Genomic DNA, 21,522 nt, shown 5'->3' on the forward strand with positions numbered 1-21,522 from the left:
AATATTACAATAAAAAAATTTGGGGAGAGTGGGTCACCTTGCCTGACACTTCTACGCACTGGAAAACTTGATCCTATGGTTTCTAGCTTCACTGTACTAGTGCTGTTTTCGTATATGTTTTAGTAGGTATAGTTATGTATTTTAAGTCCACATTTTGTGCTTTTAGTGTTGTTCGTGATATACAGTATCAAAGGCTTTTTGGTAATCAATTAATGCGATGTAGAGGGGTTTTTGTTTTTTCCTGAGCACTAACTTGTATTGCTTGCTTGCTTGCTTGCTTGCAAGCTTGCTGCTGATGCTTTCGAAACACTTTAACAATCTTTGGAATATATATGGTTTTTCCGCGGTTTTATAAAACAACTTTAAAAGCAGAGTCAGTTCTAAGTTTCAGTCAGAACTTCCGTATGCAAAGATCCAAAACTCTCTAAATCTCCCTTAATCTAATCATAAAAGTGTAAACAATTCTTAACGCACGGACTAAACTTTTACTATACAGTCTTAAAACAACATTGTAATTTAGATTTCCGTGCGTGATCCTTGATCAATACAGCTGAAACTTAAGCCAATTAAGGTGTTTTGATTTTATTAACAACACTTTTTGTGTGTATGGAGACAGACAAAACTATCAGTGGACTTAGACTATGTTAAATTTCTTTACTAATTCGAGTAAGATCAAATCATAGCGTCAAACCTGTGTTGCCTTATTTAGTTAAAAAGCGATGAAATGTTTTACCTTTCAGATTGTATTTAAAATAAATTAGATCTAAACTAGACATAACTATTATTGATATCCAGACATTAAATATGTATAAATGAAATATGAACACACTGTCTTAGACGGTTGGTCAACTGTTCTTGTTATTATGGGAAGTAAGTTTTTCAATTAATTTAAGTTTTCTTCAATGCGATGTGCAAAAATGTACAAAATAGTTTCAATCATTGTCATCCTTGTTTAGCGATTTTCGCGTTTAAGTTGGTCACCCTATTTCTTTTTGATCACGTGATTTTTAGTCTGGGATTCGCAAACGGTGAGTGGAGTGCCTTGTCATCAGTCTTAAAAGTTTTTGGATGATTTTCTTTGGAATTCATATTCAAAGTGAGTAAATTTATAAAGAAATTTCACTAACCTCGCATGATAATGTTAAATGTGGTGAAAACTTGTGATTGTGAAATGTGTTTGTCATATGACGAAATTGTACCTTGTTCCGTGACTACTGTGATGTGACGCCATTTTCTTCGTGAATGCCAATTAACGATAATCTTCAGTATTTTCGATACATTTTGGTGTAATGGGAAGCTGTAGGATTGTATAGGAACTGCATAATGTTGACGTACATCTTATACGCCTGGTAACTTAATTTTAAGACTAAATTTCACATGCTGAATACTGCTTTTTGTTTGGTAGATTTGCACGCATAATGATCATGACACCACCTTTGGAAAGGCGTAGATTCTTATTAAAATAATTCTTAGTTGGAGCCTTTTTAAAGTTGTGGTGAATAATCAAAATGCCTTTATCGATAGATAACATTTTAATTAACAAATCTCACGTTCTTGCATGTTGACTGGAGTTTTTTTGTATTAGATTAGTCATTAGAGAACTTCAACGCTCTTCCTGGTATCAAGGGGTAAGTTTAGTATTGCTTATTATTTAAAATGTTTTAAAGTTTCTAGAACTGCACCAGTATAGTTGCTGAGTCATGGTCTTGTGCGAAATAATAATAACCCCTTTGTTTAGTAATTGGAAGTTTTATAAACCTTTCTCAAGATTTTACATATAATTTTATAAGATTGCACAAACACAATAAAGTTTACTGGCTTTAAACCACACTGATTTTTTACTTTTTACATTTTTTTACCTGTTATTGGCAATAAAAATAATAAATTAATCACTATAATTTTAATAAACAATAATACAACAAGAAATGTCTAAGTATAATAGGATCTATTATTTTCCTAGTCCTAACTAAATTCCAGCATTTAGCCAACATTTTGCATTGTTAATGTCAATGTTGTTACCTTGCTCCAAATTAATTATCTCTAAAATTTGTCTTCATTAATAGGAATTCTACTTGCTCAAATTTAAGCGTTGAACAAGACTGCTATATTCATGATGAAATGTCAAAATGTTGAATTTCGTTTGCTTAAAATAGTCAGTAGCATGCCCTTTTTCTAAACTTGTAACCTTCTAGGTTTTTTGGGCTAACATCTCCTATAGGTAGTGTTAAGGTTGCTAAATTCATAAAAGTATAAAAGTAATGATAGTAGAATTGTTTCAGGTGGAGTAACTATTCATTGTGATGCCGGTGGATGCTGACTTCAACTGCACAGTCGTGGTGACACCTAGTTGTGAGCTGAAGGGTCTTCGTACTTGGAAAGACATTTGCCTAGTTAGAAATTCACTTTTTCAACATCAGGTATGTTTAGATACTATATTGTATTTAAACCAATTTTTTTCAAACATGTTCAAGTAAATGTGGCAGAAATAGATTTTTTAGAACTCTCTTTATTGTCAAAGAGATTGACTGGTTCTATACAATTTACAATTTTCAGTATTACAAACAAAATAACAATTTTTGTCACTGTTTCAAAACAAAATTTATCTTTAGAAAATATAGAAAATAATGGTTTTCATTTAATTTAGCTATTATATTCATTGTCTTTTACAATTTGTAATTCTGTTTGAGATTTCAAATTAAAATTGTATCTTAAAACTGTTTTGGCTTCTTCAATGTGTCTATTGAATTTATCAGCCTTTGGTGCCAAATATTTTGGCAGGCCAATTGTTTGCAACACGCGATATAAATGACGTATCTGCTCCTCATAGCTGCTTTGTTTTAAACTGACTAAAATTTCCAAATTTGTGTGCTCTCATTTCATTGACCTTGCTGGTTGAAATTGTTGTATCTTTGTTTTATGCAGATTTGCCAGTCATAATTGTTTTTGTTTACATTGAGGGTTGGGTTAGGTTATAAAGTCTGTATGTGCCCAAGGGTGGCTGTTGTATTAGTTAGTAGTTTATAAACGTAAGTACTGGCTCCACGCGTGGCAGCCGAAAAGGTCAGCGCCCTTACCCAGGACTAATTTGGGGGAGATCGACGACTCTCGACGTCCGCCTCTCGTCGCGGCTTTGTCTGCGTTCGTCGCACCCATACTAATATTTATCTATTGCTTTTCTTTATAATTAATTTCTATACACATTTACATTTCTGGTGAAATTGTAGAACTTAAATATTTTTAAAATGATCTATTGAAATTATACTTATCAGATTTAATTAATATGTATTGTTTAAATTTTGTTTCTTTATTGTTGTAACGCATAAAGGCATTGTTCCCCACGATATTTGCGCAGCACCACATCAACATTAGTGTGGTTTCTATGTGCGTGGCCGTGTGGTAGTCGAGTGTCGAGATATGAACGAGTGTGGCTAGTGGCATGTGTTTATCACCTACGTAGTATTCGTTCGACTGTTTGTATCGATGAGTGGGTGCGCGTGTGAATATGTGATGCGAATAATGAGCTGCGGTACGATTGTGCGGGTGGGCTGCGAGCGGGCAGACGGCAGACTGTTGCTCGAACTCCTTTCAGTTCATGCCCTTACGCCGTCCGCGTCGGAGCTCGTCGCGTTTGTAGCGAGGCCGATATCAAAGTGCAATTACTAAAGCAATGTTATCACCAGATAATAGTGCCAATTAGTTTCGTGCATTACGTGCGTCAGAGTGATATGTGATTAGTGTTTGTGCTGTACTTTCAAACGTTGATCTTATGCGACCATGGGATTATCAATTCGTTCGAAGGTAATGCTGGTTTTTTGTTGATGCCTGTGTGAAACCGACATACACTTGTGCCGTGGAGAGTGCAGGCTTTACGCCTATACGAGGTTGTTTGAAGGCCGCCGCCCCGACCTTGGTAGATGAGGGTCACCGTCCTTTGATGCTAAGAATTTTGTGCACTTCTCATAAATTATACATCATAAATAATATTTGACGGTATCCTCCGTAGCTATAACTCGCTTAGTCGTTATGTCTTTAAAACACTTTGTAAGGTTTGAATGTCGTCTCCTAATTGAAAATAAATTACTAGTTCTAGTTCGAGATCTATTTCACTTACACGTGCGTACTGCGCACTTTGGTCTTCCTATTTTACATGTTATCTCAACAATCAATTTAATATTTGTTATCCACATGTCTATTTGTGTGTCTTCGGCTATGGCATGGCTAGATATTTTATAATTGAAGCCTTTGATATACGCGGTTTATCTATCGGTCTACTTTAAAGAACGTTAGACACGGATACTTTAATGGAGATTGTCTTATTGATTTTGGATTTTCACCCAGTGCCCACATTTAAATTCAAGGTTGTTTATGTTCATAACAAAATATAATTTATTTTACACATTATATTATAATAGCACATACGAGTATTAACTATCCAGTTCTTTGACTATTACTTTTCATATATGATATTTTAATTACAGTCTGCTTTATTACAATGGAATTAAATAGGATTCATAAAATGTACGTATTAAATATTATTTCACTATTAAATGTAAATTTTCAAGTATGAATATTACATTAGATGGCACTGATTAATTCTTCGATCAGTTTATTATATATATTTTAATACTACGTTTATAACTAATATGTATATCTAGCGCAAAGCCTAGCGGCCGCAGCTGCTTGTTGCGTGAGCGCATAATCAGCTGACACATCGGCGGCCATCTTGCCGTGCGCGGCTCATTGTGTGAATCGTCATTGTGAACATTTGTGACGCATTCTCCAAGTCCAAATGATAATGCCATTGTCCTTCCTGTTCTGGTTCGGCACTTTGTGAGTGAATCCGCGTACTCAGCTGTGACCTTATTTTCCCATCGTTACTTGCTATAACTACGCGGAAGGGGTACGCTTAAGGGAACATTAATTTTGTTAAATTATTTAGTTGCTCAAAAACGTAAAAATATATTAGAAAATATGTATTTGAATATATCTATTTTGAATAACAGTTTCACGTTTGCTATGATGTCATGAATAACGTAGAAAGTTTCCGGTAATTCCAATTTGTGACACTTGCCTATCAATTTATTTTTCTTAAATTTTTACCTTAATATCCGGGAATAACCTCATTAAGGGCATATATGTATTGTCTACTATTTATATCATCAATTGGTTAATTTGTAGTAAGTGGTGGTTAATTTATAATAAGAAAAATGAGTTACTGTTTTAGCGTATTTCTTTCTTATCCATACTTTCCCGTTCATTTCTTTAGGAACCTCTGCTCTGCACGATTTTTTATTGTTACCGTTACGGATACCGTTGTTCTAGTGGTCAGACCTGTATTTTGTTTCGACCGCTTTAAATTTGATCAATTGAGCAAATCGCAAATGATAACATTCACGAGCGCTCCACTTCTAGCCTGTCTCGACCTATATTTGGACCGTTTATCAATTTATGAATCGCGCCTCTTAACTAACGTTGTTTTCGTTCCTAATCGCTTTGTTCAAAATTTTTATCGTGCTATGTTTTTTTAAATGGTTATTGTGTTATCAAACAACACATTTGAAGAAGTAATGTCAATAAGTTTTGAATTTCCTTAATTTTACTCGCCTCAAAGTACATGTTTTGCGATTTGCAGTCGCTGACGTGACTTTGAGTAATAGGTATGGTGCTCATTTCGCGGAACGATCACCTTGAGGCACCGAGCTGATGAACTTGCACGTGATATTAGCACTTTCAAATCATAATAAAATATGACACAAATATCGTGGCTATTCTGCATTTAAAGTAACGGGGGCCGCCTACTGTTCAGTATAATGAAAACAGGTACAATTTGAACACTCGTGGGGTAGAACCTGGGGGGTATCTTAAGATCGTTTGTTGAACACATGTGACACTCAACACTGGTGTTTTTAGAATATGTGCTTAGCTATGTGTGCCATAGTGCAATGGTGAGGCGAGCCGTGCTCGAATTGCGTAGCGAACTTCGCAACTAGGTCAGCAGGCCACCGTGCACACGCTGAAGTCTGTTCTGACAGGGCTTGCACACATTAACATATGAATTTATAGATAGCCCACAGCGTCTAGGGAACTATTGAGAATGCTCCTTACAAACTACAAATATATAAAAACAAGTAGCTTCACAGTTACGTGTGAAAAATAAATGAGACCTCAAATATTAGTTCATATCTATTTCAATGTATTTGTAGGCGAATAGAATTAAAACATATTCTGTTAAAATATTACTCGATCACGTTTTCAAGCAATTGCGTTTTTACCTTGGCACACTTATTTCGGAACTGAATTATCTTTTTTATGTTACTTTACGTAAAATTGCAATAATTTTGTTACGGGAAAATTAAATAATTACAAAATTCGAATAGAATCTTAATGTATAGATGTTAAATAAAATATCTCATTATGATAATGTGCACTCTTTCGGTCCTCGTATAATAATTAAATAAAACAGATGCTTCATTATAAAATAACTCTAATCATAATTAGAATAATATTAAACGAACATGTTTTCACTTTCGTATATGGACGTAATGAAGATCTTGCGTAATGCGTATATATTTTTTAGTAGACAGAACAATATGTTATATTCGCTGAATTACTTGCAAAAGTATCGGCAAACAACAATAAATCCAGTTGTTTATTGTGAAAGTTTTTCACGCGATGTGAAGGTGTTATTTTTTAAATTAAAAAAACATGCGATAGGGGTTTATTCGCAGTATGGCGTCATATTACGGAATTTGCCCAGAGGGAACCTATTGACTGGATACGTGTGGAGCTAGGAGATACGTGTGCACGCGCACCCCCGTAAACGCCGGTCGATGACTTTCCCAACTCCAGTGTAACGACCTCGTCTGCACTCTCCACTTATTATTGTAGCGATAATTGGTGCACACTTCATACCTCATCGATTAAAGTTTTACCATACCATAAAATTATAACTATAATAAGAACTCTTACTACTTCTATACATAAAATCGTGGGTTAACAAAACTTTTTACTTGTATTTTTAAATATGTAGGGCGACGACGGTTTCCGCTCGTAAATATACATATAGCGACTTAATTTGGAATTGTGTTTAACATAACTCTGAAGTACCTTCTTGGAAGCGTGTAGACGTGAAAAAACAATTTATAAATTACATAACTATGTAGTTGAAGGTCGGGTAAATTAGTAATGTTGTAATATAACAAAACTCGTTTCGTTAAAAGCTTTGAAGAAGCGACGATTTCAACACGGTTCGCGTCGCGTCACAAAATGGGACTTTGGGTGTAGGCCTACTACTATGTTTCACGAGCACGTTCTACTTTTTGAATAGCTCTCTCTTGTTATGCAAACCTGTCGTTATGCATATTATGTTTTGCCTCGAAATCGCGTTCTGCACCTAGGTATCACTTTCTATTAGAATAATGTTATGATACTTCTTTTTTACAGTGTATGATTGTATCATTGTTCTAGGTCCTTCCTTTGTGTTTGTAGAAATGTAGTATTTGCTACTTGCGATAACGGTTAATTCCGAACGACGTGTACGCTGGAGATATGGCCATGTTAATGTATTTGGTTACTAATGAAATGTTTGTTATTGTTGCAGGGCCCTATACGTTCCTGACATAGAAAGAAGTAGTGGCAGGACATCGGCGCAAGCCGTTGACATTGATACAGCAAGGAGATAATCGCGTTTAAATCGTAATATTTTAGTGCATTCACTGTGACCGTTGTGAAACTGTGCGTTACATACAAGTGCAATATACTGATAGTGCAATCGTACTGACGAGGACACATTTGTTTTATATTTAAAGTGAAATTTGAACTATGGAGCGTGAATCGAATCCTATGGAGGCGCTGTGCCGTTCAGGTTGTGGTTTCTACGGAAACCCGTCGACGGATGGCCTTTGCTCAGTTTGCTTCAAGGTAACGTTTTATTATTACTTCCTATCTTTGCACATCGTTTATTTATAAGTTCTGTACGTACATGACACTGCCAATATACCAAATTAGATTTATTATGCTAATGCAGTCAAGAAGACCTTGTATTACCTTCCAGCTTATACATATTATGTGTCACGTAGGATACGATTTTACTGATTTGTATTTGTACTACACAATTAATTTGAATACTAGAATCGGAATCGGAATAGGAACTCGTACTGTAATCTAATTAACTTCTTAACTGTTAAATTTTATTTAAAAAAAATGATTTATAAATGGCAATTTTTGAGCCATATTAAGCTATTTAATCTACCCTAATGGGGAGTTTTAATGAAACATATGAAAGTTATCAGAATTAAACATGACTCATTCATGACAAAGCATTAAAGTGAATGTAATTGAACTTACTGAAGTCGTATTCGTAAACGGCTATTTCCGTTAAACAACTATTTCCGTTAAACAACTAATAATTAATCGAACCAGCCTATTATACTAAAATGAATATAATTTTTTATCGAAATACCGGAGCTCAGTGTTGAAAGCTTTTTCTAAGATTATACTATAGAATGGTAAAGATTTAGAGTTTTCTAGAATTTTCCATGGCAAAACCAGTTTTTATAATTATACAATTTATTGAAATATATTTGAAAATGGGACTAAAAATTACTGTTGATTTTCGAAAGGCATCTTTGTTGCTTTGTAAAAATGTAGCAACGTTTCTTTGATGGCCACGGTAATCCAAAACATTAAAAAAATTGAAAGGCTTGTAAGCTTTGCCTATAGGAAAACAGATAAAGGAAAAGGACACATATAAATGTATCAATACATATTCTTCATTATTTTATTCAATTAAATAAGTTCTAAAAATGTTTTTAAACAATTGGTTCATATATTGAATATATCTAGATGTTTCTGTTTGTAAGGTCAGTAGCTTTATATGTGTTATTGACTTGGCACTGATTGCTAAACAAGGTGGACATGCTTCCAAATACATATTTTGCCGTATACAAGTAGGAAGCAATGCAATCAATCCTTGTTGAGTCAGTTGGTATTAATAATTCTATAACTGTTTTCTGAAAATGGGTAAAAGAGATTTTATTTTCGAAATATAAAACTAAAACACTTCAAACTTTAGAGAATACTTCTACAAAAAAAAGTTATAATGTTGCTATTTATAAACAAATGACTATTCTTTTATAAATATAATTCAATTTAAGCGTTCACAGTCGTTAGAAACTTTAGACTAGGAAATGTTACACCAATGATTTTACTGCTATATTTATACGGGTAATAAAGCAGATACATTGCAAATTCTCAGTTGATTGTTATATGCACAAGGTTAGTTTAACATTGTACACTTAGAACTTATTGTATGTAACTATTCTATACTTACATTGTTAGTTTTGTTATGCTTAACTTAAATGTAACTCAGTAATTTTTTTTCATATACATATATGTAGAATTAGAAGAAAACAAATACTTGTTACTTCACAGCACACACAACATTGTACTAAATTAACATAACTTTTTTTAGTATTATTTCCTCATATCACAATTCAATTCTAGAAAATTATTTACACTATTTTACTAGCTGACCCGGCAAACATTGTGTTGCCATGTATATTATTCTAGGAAAATTTTTTTTAGTTCAATAAAAATAACTATCAACTATAATAAAAACATAGGGTTTGATCGTAGAGGGCTGAAATTTAGGGGTTGTATGTAGTTTTATGCTGTATCAAAAAAAGTTTTTTTTGAGGTGGACACCCCTTATCACATAGGCATTTGAAAGATAGATAGTAGCCGATTCTCAGACTTTACTGAATATGCATATAAAATTTCATAAGAATCGGTCGAGTCGTTTCGGAGGAGTATGGGAACGAACATTATTGTGAAACGAGAATTTTATATATTAGATGTATAAAGAAAGATAGGTAGATACATTTCTTATTTTGTTTATTGTAACTTCCTTTATTGCTTTGATTCCATGCTCCATTTAACATTACGATGTGCGTTATGTTCTTGTTTAAATCGGGTTTTATATATTTTTGTCAGCTATTGAGAAACATGATTATTGAGAAATCAAAACATAATTACATCTACTTTATTAGTAATTTTAATAGTTTATTCTGTTCTTATTTATAAATTTTAATGAGTATTGTTTTAATGTGTTTGCCGCAATTTTAATGTTGTGCTAAAAATAACGGTGCCCTACATAGGCAATCTGAAAGTTCTGTTAGTCGCTCCCGTATCAAAAATAAACATACACCTACACACTACACGTTTTGAGCTACGGTTTAAGATATTTTGATTAGTTTTATGTGTGGTTGTCAGAAGTAATAATGTAGTATTTGCTTTCAAAGGTGGCGAAATTTAATTGTAATGTGTAATTTTGTTAATTTTCTTATGATTTTTCAAATTACTTTGTAAACTTGAATAGCGATGCAGGTTACAATATTGATATTTCTTACTACATAAGTTGACAACACTGGGTTTCGTCTTTCGTTGACGTCATAATTATTGGAATCTCTACTTTCATGGGTTAATTACAGTCAATTGTAAAGTCAACCTAAGAAATCAGTATGGGTTTTACAGAGAAACCATACAGTTACCTATTTATAACTTAAGGTAAATATTAGGTCTAAATAGCTAATAGAAACGATGTAAGAACATATGAAATTAGTAGTTTCTTTTTTGCTATATGTTATTGGCACTCTTCGGCTCACGTATAATTCTTTATGTAAAATATACCATATCGTGCAGACAGAAAAATTAGTGAAAAGTATTTGACGCATTTTGTTAGTTTCCTCCATATACTCTCGTAACGAGTGCTTAATATTTAATGGTGAAAACTTCAGGAGGCGCTAAAAAAGAAGCAGCAACCACCTACGACGACGCCTTCACCGGTGTCATCCTCATTCGTACCAGCTCCAGTGCCCACTCCCGTGCCCGCTACGCCGCTCGCCGCTGCTGCACCCACAGTGCCTGCCCTACCTGCGCAAACGCACACGCAGACAGATGTGAGGCCTTTATACATATAACATTTGGATATAATCTTATATTTATTTCATATTTATAAACGAAATTCTCAATCTGCGACTTCTTGAGTGTGACTACTTTTTTCATATACAGTGTAAACTCTTTATAACGAATTTCATGGGACCGAGCATTTTTATTCGAGAGATGTTTCGTTATATGGTGAATTAATGTATGGGTATTGTATTAATTCAAATAAATTTAATTCATTTTTTCGTTATATCGAATGACGTTATAAAGAGTTTCCACTTTTGAACATAACACTGGGTAGGACTTTTTTAAATACTAATGATGTTGACGATATGATTATTTCATTGGTAGACTTAAGTTTTATATTATTCTTAATTGTAAAATGCAGGGACTAAACACCGTCACACAATAATTTGTTTGGTTTGTAATGCTCAAGAAATACTTACTTCGTCTACAAAGAAAGGTTTAAAAAAAGTATATACACTATGCTTTATGCTAAACATTTGATTTTTTGAGCTTGTGTATTGAATATTGTGAGACTGAATAAACCGGTAATCCGGTATGACAACTTTCGCTTACCAGGTCTAGTTTAAATTATATTAGCTTTGTACCGGAAATAATATGAACCATAATAAACTGAACTCTCCTTATTTTACTAGTCTATTGTTAGGTCTGTATGACGCATTGATTATAGCCAAGCTTACCTGAGCTCACTGAACATTTTTCAGAATAGGCATTGTTTTCATTGCTTTTTGTGTATGTAATGTATGTAACATTAAAGCATAAATGAATTAATATAAAAACTAAAAATAAAATAAAAGACGTAATGTATTATGAATATAAGCCGGTACACGAGTAATTAACGTTTTACAAGCACCCATTGAGCAATATAGATTGCGGACTTATATAATGAAAAAAAAAACGAATAAAAGGTATTTATTAGTGTTTAAAAGGAATATACGTGTTTAAGTTATTAAAGTCGTCTTTCCATACCTATAATAATAATTAAAATTTATATTAATCACTTACATATAAAGATACTTATTAAAATTGCTTATTATTAAAACGTGATCATGCTAACTAAATAATGCGATAAAGAGAAAATATAAAGCATTAAATGTTTATTTCCATTCATTCTAGAACTGCGTAGTCAGATATAACGCTTTTATCTAATAATAATATTAAAAGATTTTCTTATTTATATTAACTACCTAAATTGAAATTGTTTTTAGACAAGTGAACTCGAAAGGAACATGATAATCTTTTGTATTACACTACAAAAAAAAAAATTCTGACACTAACTGAGAAGTACTGGCTGAATTTATAGTTCTTATATTATGCTTATTATATTATGTCTAAAAAGTTAGGTGACAAAAACAGAACATGCCTAAAACCGGTGATTGCTAAATATTTCCATTTTGTTTAAATCAGTTCCATAAATGTACTTTATCTTATCGCTGTAGTTTTTAAGTAAAGAAAAATAATCTTAAATATTCTACGCCCGCGGTCGTTTAGTACAAACGTTAAAACGGAGGAAGATAAATTTTAGAGCAATACATTACAAGGACGTTGACATTGAAAAGTGTTGGCGTAGACAACTGAAGTACACCTACGTCTATTTTTGTTTTAGACTAGATAAGACTTGGGTAGATACAGTATATTAATATTACCTATAGTACATAAAATGTGACGGATTATTATATTTTAAATCAATTAAATACTGTATTGCTTCGATATCGGAGATGCGTTCATCCCACTCCCGAGGGTGTTAGTCAGGGTATTTGACAGTTTGGCTTGCTATTGAGTAGAGTGTGACCCACAACATCCCTTTCAGTTTGAGAACCGAGGGAATAATACCAACTACTCCCACCTAGGGTAGTTGCAACAAGCCGCGTTACTAGGCACTACATATTACGTGGGTTAGGATGGGATGCCTTCTAATAATATATGTATATTACACAAGTTTAAATTGAAACTTGATATAACAATTGTAAAATATATTTTTTTATCTGTGGATTATTCATAGAAAGTTAAATAAATAATGTTGAATATGAAATATATTCGTAGTTAGAATTAAATTCTGTATAATAATTTGGTCTACAACAAGAATATTTTTTTAACCTGATTAATAGATATGTTTTACCTTCTGACATGTATAAATTTTTATTAGTAATTGTTGTTGTTCCGTAATTTTGATATAAAAAACTAATCGTTTTGCGTCGTTATTACGCATTTATAACTACGTCGCAAAACGCTATTTATTTTGTCCAATTAGGACTTTTGATTAGTCTAGCAAACTGTTGTTAATTTACCGTTGCTTTTTGTTAGTGTATCTGTGGCTCGTGTCACATAAATGGTCCGATTATGATGCGGTATTTTTTATTAGAAAGTTGACAGGAATGACACGGTTCTTTAATTCATGAAGATCTCGTCAGTTGCTACGAGGTCGTCTGCTTTTTTGTTGGCTGCGGTAGAAATGTTAAACGCATAATTATGCGTAAACATTATGCGTGTAACATTTAACAGTACAGTCAAAATCTGTTATAACGACATCGAAGGGACTACTCATATTTGGTCGTAAAAACCGATAGTAGTAACGTTGATGCCTATGACGTTGTTATGAAGTACCGTCCTGGTAAACGGACGACGGTACTTATTTTCATCCATTTATTCTGAGCTACACTGCTGTTGGAGCTCGAAGGTTGTCGGGGGCTTAAAATTTAGTATTATTTTTAAACAAAATAGATCTCGTGAATCTTGTTCCCGCCTAAGTGTGTAACTAAAGTCAGCAAAAAATATGGATTCGAAACTTCGCGGAAATGAGATAAATACACGGTATTGTGTGGCCTTATTATATGCGTCTGCAATGGCAATGAATGTGTAGTGATTTTTATTTGTTTACATACATCAGGAAGTGTTCACATTTATCTTATTATTTGAGACATAATTTTTATTTAAATTTACTGTACAAAAACTTCAAATTCTCATGACACAATGAATGTTTTCAATACAGGACTCGGTTCCCACAGAAGCAACTGTTATGCGTAAAAGACGTATGAAAGAAGGAAAAATATATGCTAATAATATGATGGGGGAATCATTTTTCATTGAAAAAGTATTAGCAAACTAACTATTCCATCATAACACTTAATAGTCCAGTTAAACTGGAGTTAATTTTCGAGCAAAAAATTTGATTGGAACAGATTATAAGATGAGATTTATTAAGGTAAACGCAAAACTGGCAAGGTCGTACCTATTGCTGACCTCGGCACACAACACTCGCTAAATATTCAACAATAACACGCATATTAAGATATCTCCTTGTAAATTTATAGGTTATTGATCTATTTGTTTATGTGGAAACAAAGTAGAAATATTCTCTTTCACATTTGCAGTTATCTGGACTGTATAATGAATTCTGCAAGTTTACGTGTTGCTGGCATAACTTCGTTAAAAAGAAAAACACAATATCATTGACAACACATTGTCAAAAATCTAGAAAATTTGAAACACATACACTAAATTGTAATATAATATTTTATCAAAGGATTTTGTGAAAAGACATTTTAAAATGAGCCCAATGGCATTTTTCGAGACATTTATTTTACAATAATCATGAACGGCCATTTATAACTGGAACAATAATGTAACAATACAACGTTTTTCTGTCAAAATGTTAAAACTGGAAATCATTTAAAAATAATAATGGAAAATGACCCTAACAAAAAAGAATCGAAGGGTAAGAGACTTCTGAAGAAAGCGTTGAGACGATCAAGCAAAACCAGCAATAACAGCCAAAGCTCCACCGCGGACAGCATCTCCGTGACGAGATCGAAGAGTGAAAATAAACGGCTCTCAGTCGAAATCAATGATAGTGCTCCGCTGCCCACGCCGGACGGCACTAAACAATCAGCTGAAAATACCACGAGCTCAAAGTTTAAACCAGAAAATAGAACGAGACCGTCGACCAGGCTGTCTCTAAGCCGCAACACTCCAATCCGAGAGACAAAATTGGAGAAAGTGGTCGAAATACAAGAGGAACGGAACATTTCATATCCTCCAGATGAAACGGGCACTTCGAACGATGCAAAGTTGAAAACATCCCCTCGACTTAAAGATGAGGGTCCGTTGGAAATAGGTGGTGATAAAAAGAACCTTAAGAGGGTTGGTGTTGTGTCTGTATCTAAGTAGATGTGGTTTGTAATCGGACGAGTAGGCCACAATTATTCCATGATGTGATTGATAATGTATTTATTTATGAAATATGAGATTTACAAACTACTTATATTATTCCTTCAAAAGAAATGTGGTGACTCTGACCCGAATAATGTTAATAATTAAAAGGTCTACTATTACAGAGGACAAAGAGCTATACAAAATTTAATAAGAGTTCAATGAATACGGCTTTGTTATCGCACATTTAAAATAATGTTTGTTTTATGAGTTCAATAATGAACAGTCGCTATGTGTTCAATGCAGTGTATATTGAAATTTCAATAGCTTCATTTCTTAACTCGATAATAATGAATTTCAGAAATTGGAAGACGAGAGCGGTGCGGGCACGAGTGCGGGCGCGTCGGACACTGACGCGGACGACAAGGACCCCAGCAAGGACAAGAAAAAGAAGAATCGGTGCGCTGTCTGCCGCAAGAAGGTTGGACTTACAGGTAAATAAATATTCTTTTTTAAGTTATACTTCTTTTGGCGCATTAGGAAAAAATTATGAGAGTAAATTTTTACGATGCGCGCGCACACCGTCACAAAAAACCGACACCCTGAAGTTAGCTATAGTCAATATTTTAGTTTTTTCTATTGTTAGTGTAGTTCTTTCTACAAACGTAGAATAAAAATTTTGAAAAGATTTTTTATCTTGTTACGCCAAAGAAGTATTAATTCTAACGCGTGTACATAAGTACATACACGTTTTTTTAATATGGCTAGCTTTATACAATGATTCCTTTTTTTTTTTAATAGCAAAGTATTTGATACTTCAAATACTTTGCTATTAAAAAAAAAGGAGACTTTTGGTCTAAAAGTAAACTTAAACTTCAAATAGACCTAAACTCGATAATATATGAAAACGCATTTACTTTTACATTTACAATGACTGCACGCGCAAGGTTCATTATGTAATCAGATCAAACATTTTGATTAGATAATATTCTGTTTCTATTGACATTGCAATGCAGTTGGATTTTCTTTGCATCATTACAGAAATGAAATGAAAACGGTTGTCTGAGCTCAAATTTTATAATTATATTAATAATAATCAATTGTGTATTGGCCTCACAGTAGGAGGAAGTACTGATTGAGCAATAAAAAGAAAAATCCATTCCAACCATGAGTCGAACGCACGACCTCAGGGATGAGGGTCGCACTTTTGTTGTTGTGTTATAACTAAATACTCGCTGTTTATTAAAAAAATATTGGTACAATCAATCATATACCAAACCTAATCAAGCAACTTATTTAATATAAAAAAGGATAAAAAAGGATAAAAGTGCAAATTAAAAAAAAATATAACTGGTAATTTAGCAATGACTGAATACCTTGTAGGGTAATGTTATTATATGTGTGTACTGTAAAAAATAATACGAATTCGTTGAATTTATAATATTATGAGCGCTTAGCGATGTGTTGGAATGTTTTAGCGGTAATTATTGTACGTAAGTTAGTCACGCGATATTTATTGAGGTAATCCTGTTATCTGTAAACGTTGGGTTTTATTAGCTAATTATAAATGCCGTTATAGAAAACGCTAGATTAATGTAACTTGCTGTTTTACTCAAACTACTAGTCCCAAAAATAAATCCATCAAAATTCTGTTACGTTTCATATAAATTAAAAAAAAAAGTATTAGGGAATAAATAACATTCTGATACACAAGTCTATCTTTCGATTTTGTTTTAATTAAAAGTGTTTAATAATAAGATCCATCCATTCTTATTAAACGTTATCCAAATGTCTATAATTAGTACGGATTATTATATTTATTAATACATAAATTTAAAAATAAAATACAAAACTAAGTAAACAATAAAACTATCTGTTTCTCAATGTGGCAATGACGTGGTGCTATTACCACAAGTAGTTCTTATCACGATTGTGTTTATACACCACAATGATAACGATGCGCGATATAACGTTATCGACACGTTTCGGTTTTGTCCAATTCAAATAACTTATATGGTTCGTTGAGTTTCACTTCAATTGAAGAATATATACTTTTCATTCTATTTGTCGATGTTATAGTGTTATAATATTACCTTTAGAACAATTGATATTTCGTTAAAAAAATTTAAGATTTAGTTATATTTAGTCTCTTGGCTTTATTCAGTCTCTCAGACAAGACTATTAGACTTTGTTCAATAACGTGAATATTATCATACTTTTTTAAATTCATGTTAGGTTTATGAAACACATCTCATATTTACTGTATACTATAATTCATTTTTTATTATAAGTACTGTGGAAATTACATAACTCGAATGTCAAGGGAAATGCAAAAATTTGAGTCGACGAGTTTCCGACTTAACAAAAACATCGATACATAAGATTTAACTGATGAAATTTCGATTTACAGAGGCGGGATCATTAAGTATATTTCTCGATTTGTAGAGTCGAATTTCACTACCAATTCAACTTAAGTTTTGTAGTATATATTTTTATTGCAAGCGTACAAGACAAAAACAATAGATTAGAAGCTCCGAACCTGAACATTCGTTTCGGATGTTATTGCTATTATTTCGGGAAATTCCAAGAAAGACTTCATTCTATTTTACTAACCTCGACTTACGGAGTCTGATATTCAAGTTATAGCGTATAAATATGTCTTATCAATACTTCGTAGGGAAGTAACATTTTCTTCGAGTTCAAAGTCTAAATTCGGAGATACCTCGTATTTATTAGGGGTTTAGCGGAAGGGAATGGCAATTTTTTTCGACTTAACAATGTTCGAGTTATAGAGATTCCACTGTAATTGAATTCTGCTACTACTGTGAAAGACTAATACATTGTTGTTAAGCCCCAATGTCGTTGTTGTCTTGTTAATTATTATTTACCAATCTGTGTGTACTGCTAATAAATGCGGAAAAAAAATTCTCAAGTCAAAAGTAATAACGCTTACAGATTTACAAAGTAAAAACGTGTCTTGCACTCGATATTTTTACTCATTAATGCCAGAATATTCAATTTAAAAACGTGACTTAAACTAATACTAAACTCGAGTCTCGGAGCTCATTAGCTCACAATAAAAGGTCCTCTTGGGCAAACTCGGTCAAGTAGGTTAATATAAATAAAATGTACGCAGATGGCCTCTATAAATATTAATTTTGGAATTAGGGTATGAGTACGAGTAAAGTGAAATAACTATTTACTTATATATTTAATGAAGGCCGAAACTTTTTTGCCTATGGAATATTCCTAAATAGATGACGACGACGTTGGGCTTAAGCGTGCGACTCTCATCACTGAGGTCGTAGGTTCGAACCCCGGCTGTGCACCAATGGACTTTCTTTCTTCATTAAAACATCGTGAGGAGGTTTCCTTAGAGGAGGCTTGCCTTAGACCCAAAAAATCGACGGCGTGTGTCAGGCACATGAGGCTGATCATTATCATACCTATTTGCCTATTAGATTGACAAATGATCATGAAACAGATACAAAAGTCCTAGCCCAGACCTAAAAAGGTTGTAGTGCCACTGATATTTTTATTTTTTTTAGATGACGAAAGAATAATTTAAGAATGATAGTTTATTTAGTTCACATTCATATAAATTAAACTTGGCGATAAGAAAATATACAAATTTTTGTTATTGATAGAAATAATACGACAGAAATAGAATGAAATGTATAAATCAACAAGGCTTTGTATAAATCAAGAGACCCTGAAATGTCTCAATCACTCTTAGAAATGCTTCATAAAGACAATAACCTTAAATAAGCCAAGACTTTTATTGGTCTTGGTTTAAACAGAATCTTGGAGATTTGTAATTTGGATCATCATTCTCTTGGAGAAAGGTCTCCTTCACTTTTCTATAAATCAGATTTCTGTTTTGTGTTCCAGGTTTCGAATGCCGATGTGGCGGCCTATTCTGCGCGGTGCACCGATACAGCGACAAGCACGATTGTTCCTTCGACTATCGGGAGCTCGGAGCGCAAGAGATCCGGCGCAATAACCCCGTGGTCGTCTCCCAGAAGATCCACAAAATATGAGCCCCACATCGCTTAAGGCAAGGCCCGACGGCCTCGATCTAAATTCTATTTAGGTTTATTCGCGAGTTTGCTTTTAAAAGGAGATTGGGCAATCGTAAACGAGCGCGGGTTTTTCATATTATGCACAAATGGTTTCAGCAAAATCCTTCAAACTTTGGTGTTTTCGCTTCTATTGCTTTACCGATAAAGCTTTATCGAATTCTAGTTGTAGTTTAAACTTCCGTACGATACGTTCTTCGTTCACCGTGCCCGGCGACTTGCTCAATCTCGTTTCTATAAAAACGTGTAGATATGTTCATTTCGGGTAGGATATTAATGATTAATTTGAGATGTAGTTTGATTGTCCATTCACCTCCATTGTAAATATTAGATTTAATTAATTATAGATACAAATACTATATATTGTAAAAAAGTAAAACTCCAAAAAAAGCTACATTGTTAAAACTCCGTCGACGGGCGTGCTTGAGTGACAATTGTAAGCTGATTGCCGGACGACGTTTGAATCGTTGTAAAATTGTACAGAATTTACGCTCATTTGACTCGAAATGACCGCACTAAGACTGACACGAGCGACTCGGTCTCACACTTGACGGACGTCTCGACGTCTTTGACGGCACTGAGCGCTCGCGCCGGTCGCGGTGTCCGAATAACGCCGTTCCATTTAACGGCTCGTTTTCTTTAAACAGCCGTTTAGAGTTAGAAACGGGTCGTTAAAGTGAACTCGGCTAAAATGGTTTGAAATTGTTTGTTACGGTTTGGGAAGATGCTTTGTTGGCATAGAGTTGAGATTGTGTGTCGGCTAAGAGCGGCGGCTTCGTTGGGTCCGCTCCACGTGTGAAAATTACAAGTAAGCCTATAGTTATACATTTATAAGTAGCGGACACTTTATATTATTACACATTATATAAGTAGGAAAGAATTATTTAGCTTTTTTTTCTTTTAATCACATATTCAAAATTGTAAGTTGTATGTAACTCGTTAGCTGCTTCGATCGCTCCACGACTAACACGATCGTTAGACTTAATTATTTAATGACTTTTGTTGTATATTTTGTTAGGTCATTGATTAATTTTGGTCTTTTGCTTATAATCAGGATAAAGATGTTAATAACGGATTTTTCTTCTATCTTGCTGTTTTAATTTAGTTATTCTTCTATTAAAGTCATTAAATTTCCAAGAACATACATTGTTTTATTATTGTCTTCATAACATTTATACAAGTTTATAAAGAAGTTAAATGTCGCTGTTTCGGGAAAAAACTTTCTTAAAGGTGTTTATATAATCTCATTCGGTAATATTGTAATTATGAAATGAAATACAGACTTTTATTGGCATATTTTATAAACATACTTCTTTAAGAAAATTAAAGAATTTAAAGCATTATTCTCCTAACAAAACAATGCTTTAAAATAATTTTTTAATTATTCCGAGCCAATAGACCAATAACAGACTTTTTCCATTGGCGCTATTTCGTACATACGAATTTGAGTAGTATTTTGTTGGATAAAACATTAGTAGCAAAAATGTCAAGCAACACCGACGATACTGATGAAAATGTAACTCCACGTGACATTCTAGAAACAACTACGAAACTAACGAATAGTCTTTTGCCAGAAAAATCAAGAAAAGCGTACGACAAATGTTACCAAGACTTTATGACTTGGAAACCTATAGCCATGAGATTAAAGAAAGTAGTGTATGCAACTGTCATATAATAGAGGGTATTAAAACACTCGTGTAATCTTATTTTGAAACTTTAATACCCTCTATTATATGACAGTTGCATTAACTACTATTATTTATTTACATATTAAACATTTAAACAAATATTATGACAGTCGTACATAGATTCACTTTGATAAAGAGTATATCTCAAATCACAAAACGTTATAACTAACTATAATTGCCTGTATCTGTTTTCTTGATATTATTTCCTTATGTACGAGTAGGCAATGTACGTCTGTCTGATTTCCTCACGATGTTCGTGATACAAGTTTTAATTAATTAATTTTAATATCTATGTATACATGGATATACTAGGTTAGGTTCAGTTTGGCTTTCGACCAGGACTCTCCATTGAAGCTGCTATTCTAAGTCTGAAGCTTACTGTCCAGTATTATACGAAGCGCAATACACCGGTATATCCTGGATTTGACTCGGGCCTTTGATCTCGTATCGTATGATGTGTTTTGGAGGAAGATGGAGGCAAGGGTGTGCCAACTCGACTGTTAAATATATTTAAATTTTGGTATGCCAACCAGAACAACACTGTGAAGTGGTCTAACGCTTTTCCTACATCTTATAGGTCGGAGAGTGGTGTAAGACAGGGTGGTCTGTCATCTCCTAAACTATTTAATCTGTACATT

At 33.4% G+C, this 21,522-nt stretch overlaps 1 protein-coding gene across 8 annotated transcripts; it reads left to right on the forward strand.

Moving 5' to 3' along the window:
* The first annotated feature begins 970 nt into the window (after positions 1–970).
* On the forward strand, positions 971–20,338 carry LOC125049574 (AN1-type zinc finger protein 6). Of its 8 annotated transcripts, XM_047648951.1 has the most exons (7): positions 971–1,096; positions 2,280–2,417; positions 4,479–4,518; positions 7,601–7,920; positions 10,797–10,958; positions 15,479–15,611; positions 19,009–20,338. In XM_047648951.1, exons 4-7 carry the CDS (start codon positions 7,822–7,824, stop codon positions 19,155–19,157), a joined length of 543 nt encoding a protein of 180 aa, XP_047504907.1. In that variant the 5' UTR covers positions 971–1,096; positions 2,280–2,417; positions 4,479–4,518; positions 7,601–7,821; the 3' UTR covers positions 19,158–20,338. The 8 variants fall into 8 exon arrangements, with proteins under 8 accessions (XP_047504907.1, XP_047504903.1, XP_047504905.1 ...); XM_047648947.1 differs by lacking the exon at positions 4,479–4,518; XM_047648949.1 differs by lacking the exon at positions 4,479–4,518 and having other exon boundaries at positions 976–1,096; positions 2,269–2,417.
* The last annotated feature ends 1,184 nt before the right edge of the window (positions 20,339–21,522 follow it).

This window comes from Pieris napi, chromosome 5, assembly GCF_905475465.1.
Source record: "Pieris napi chromosome 5, ilPieNapi1.2, whole genome shotgun sequence".
In the NCBI taxonomy this organism is placed as follows: Eukaryota; Metazoa; Arthropoda; class Insecta; order Lepidoptera; family Pieridae; genus Pieris; species Pieris napi.

What these genes read in the sequence shown, in the direction of transcription:
- LOC125049574 (XM_047648946.1), top strand. Translation starts at nt 14,650, where the DNA reads ATGGAAAATGACCCTAACAAAAAAGAATCGAAGGGTAAGAGACTTCTG. An exon ending in ATAAAAAGAACCTTAAGAGG is followed by an intron (nt 15,109 to 15,478) that starts GTTGGTGTTGTG and finishes AATGAATTTCAG; the next exon opens with AAATTGGAAGACGAGAGCGG. An exon ending in CAAGAAGGTTGGACTTACAG is followed by an intron (nt 15,612 to 19,008) that starts GTAAATAAATAT and finishes TTTGTGTTCCAG; the next exon opens with GTTTCGAATGCCGATGTGGC.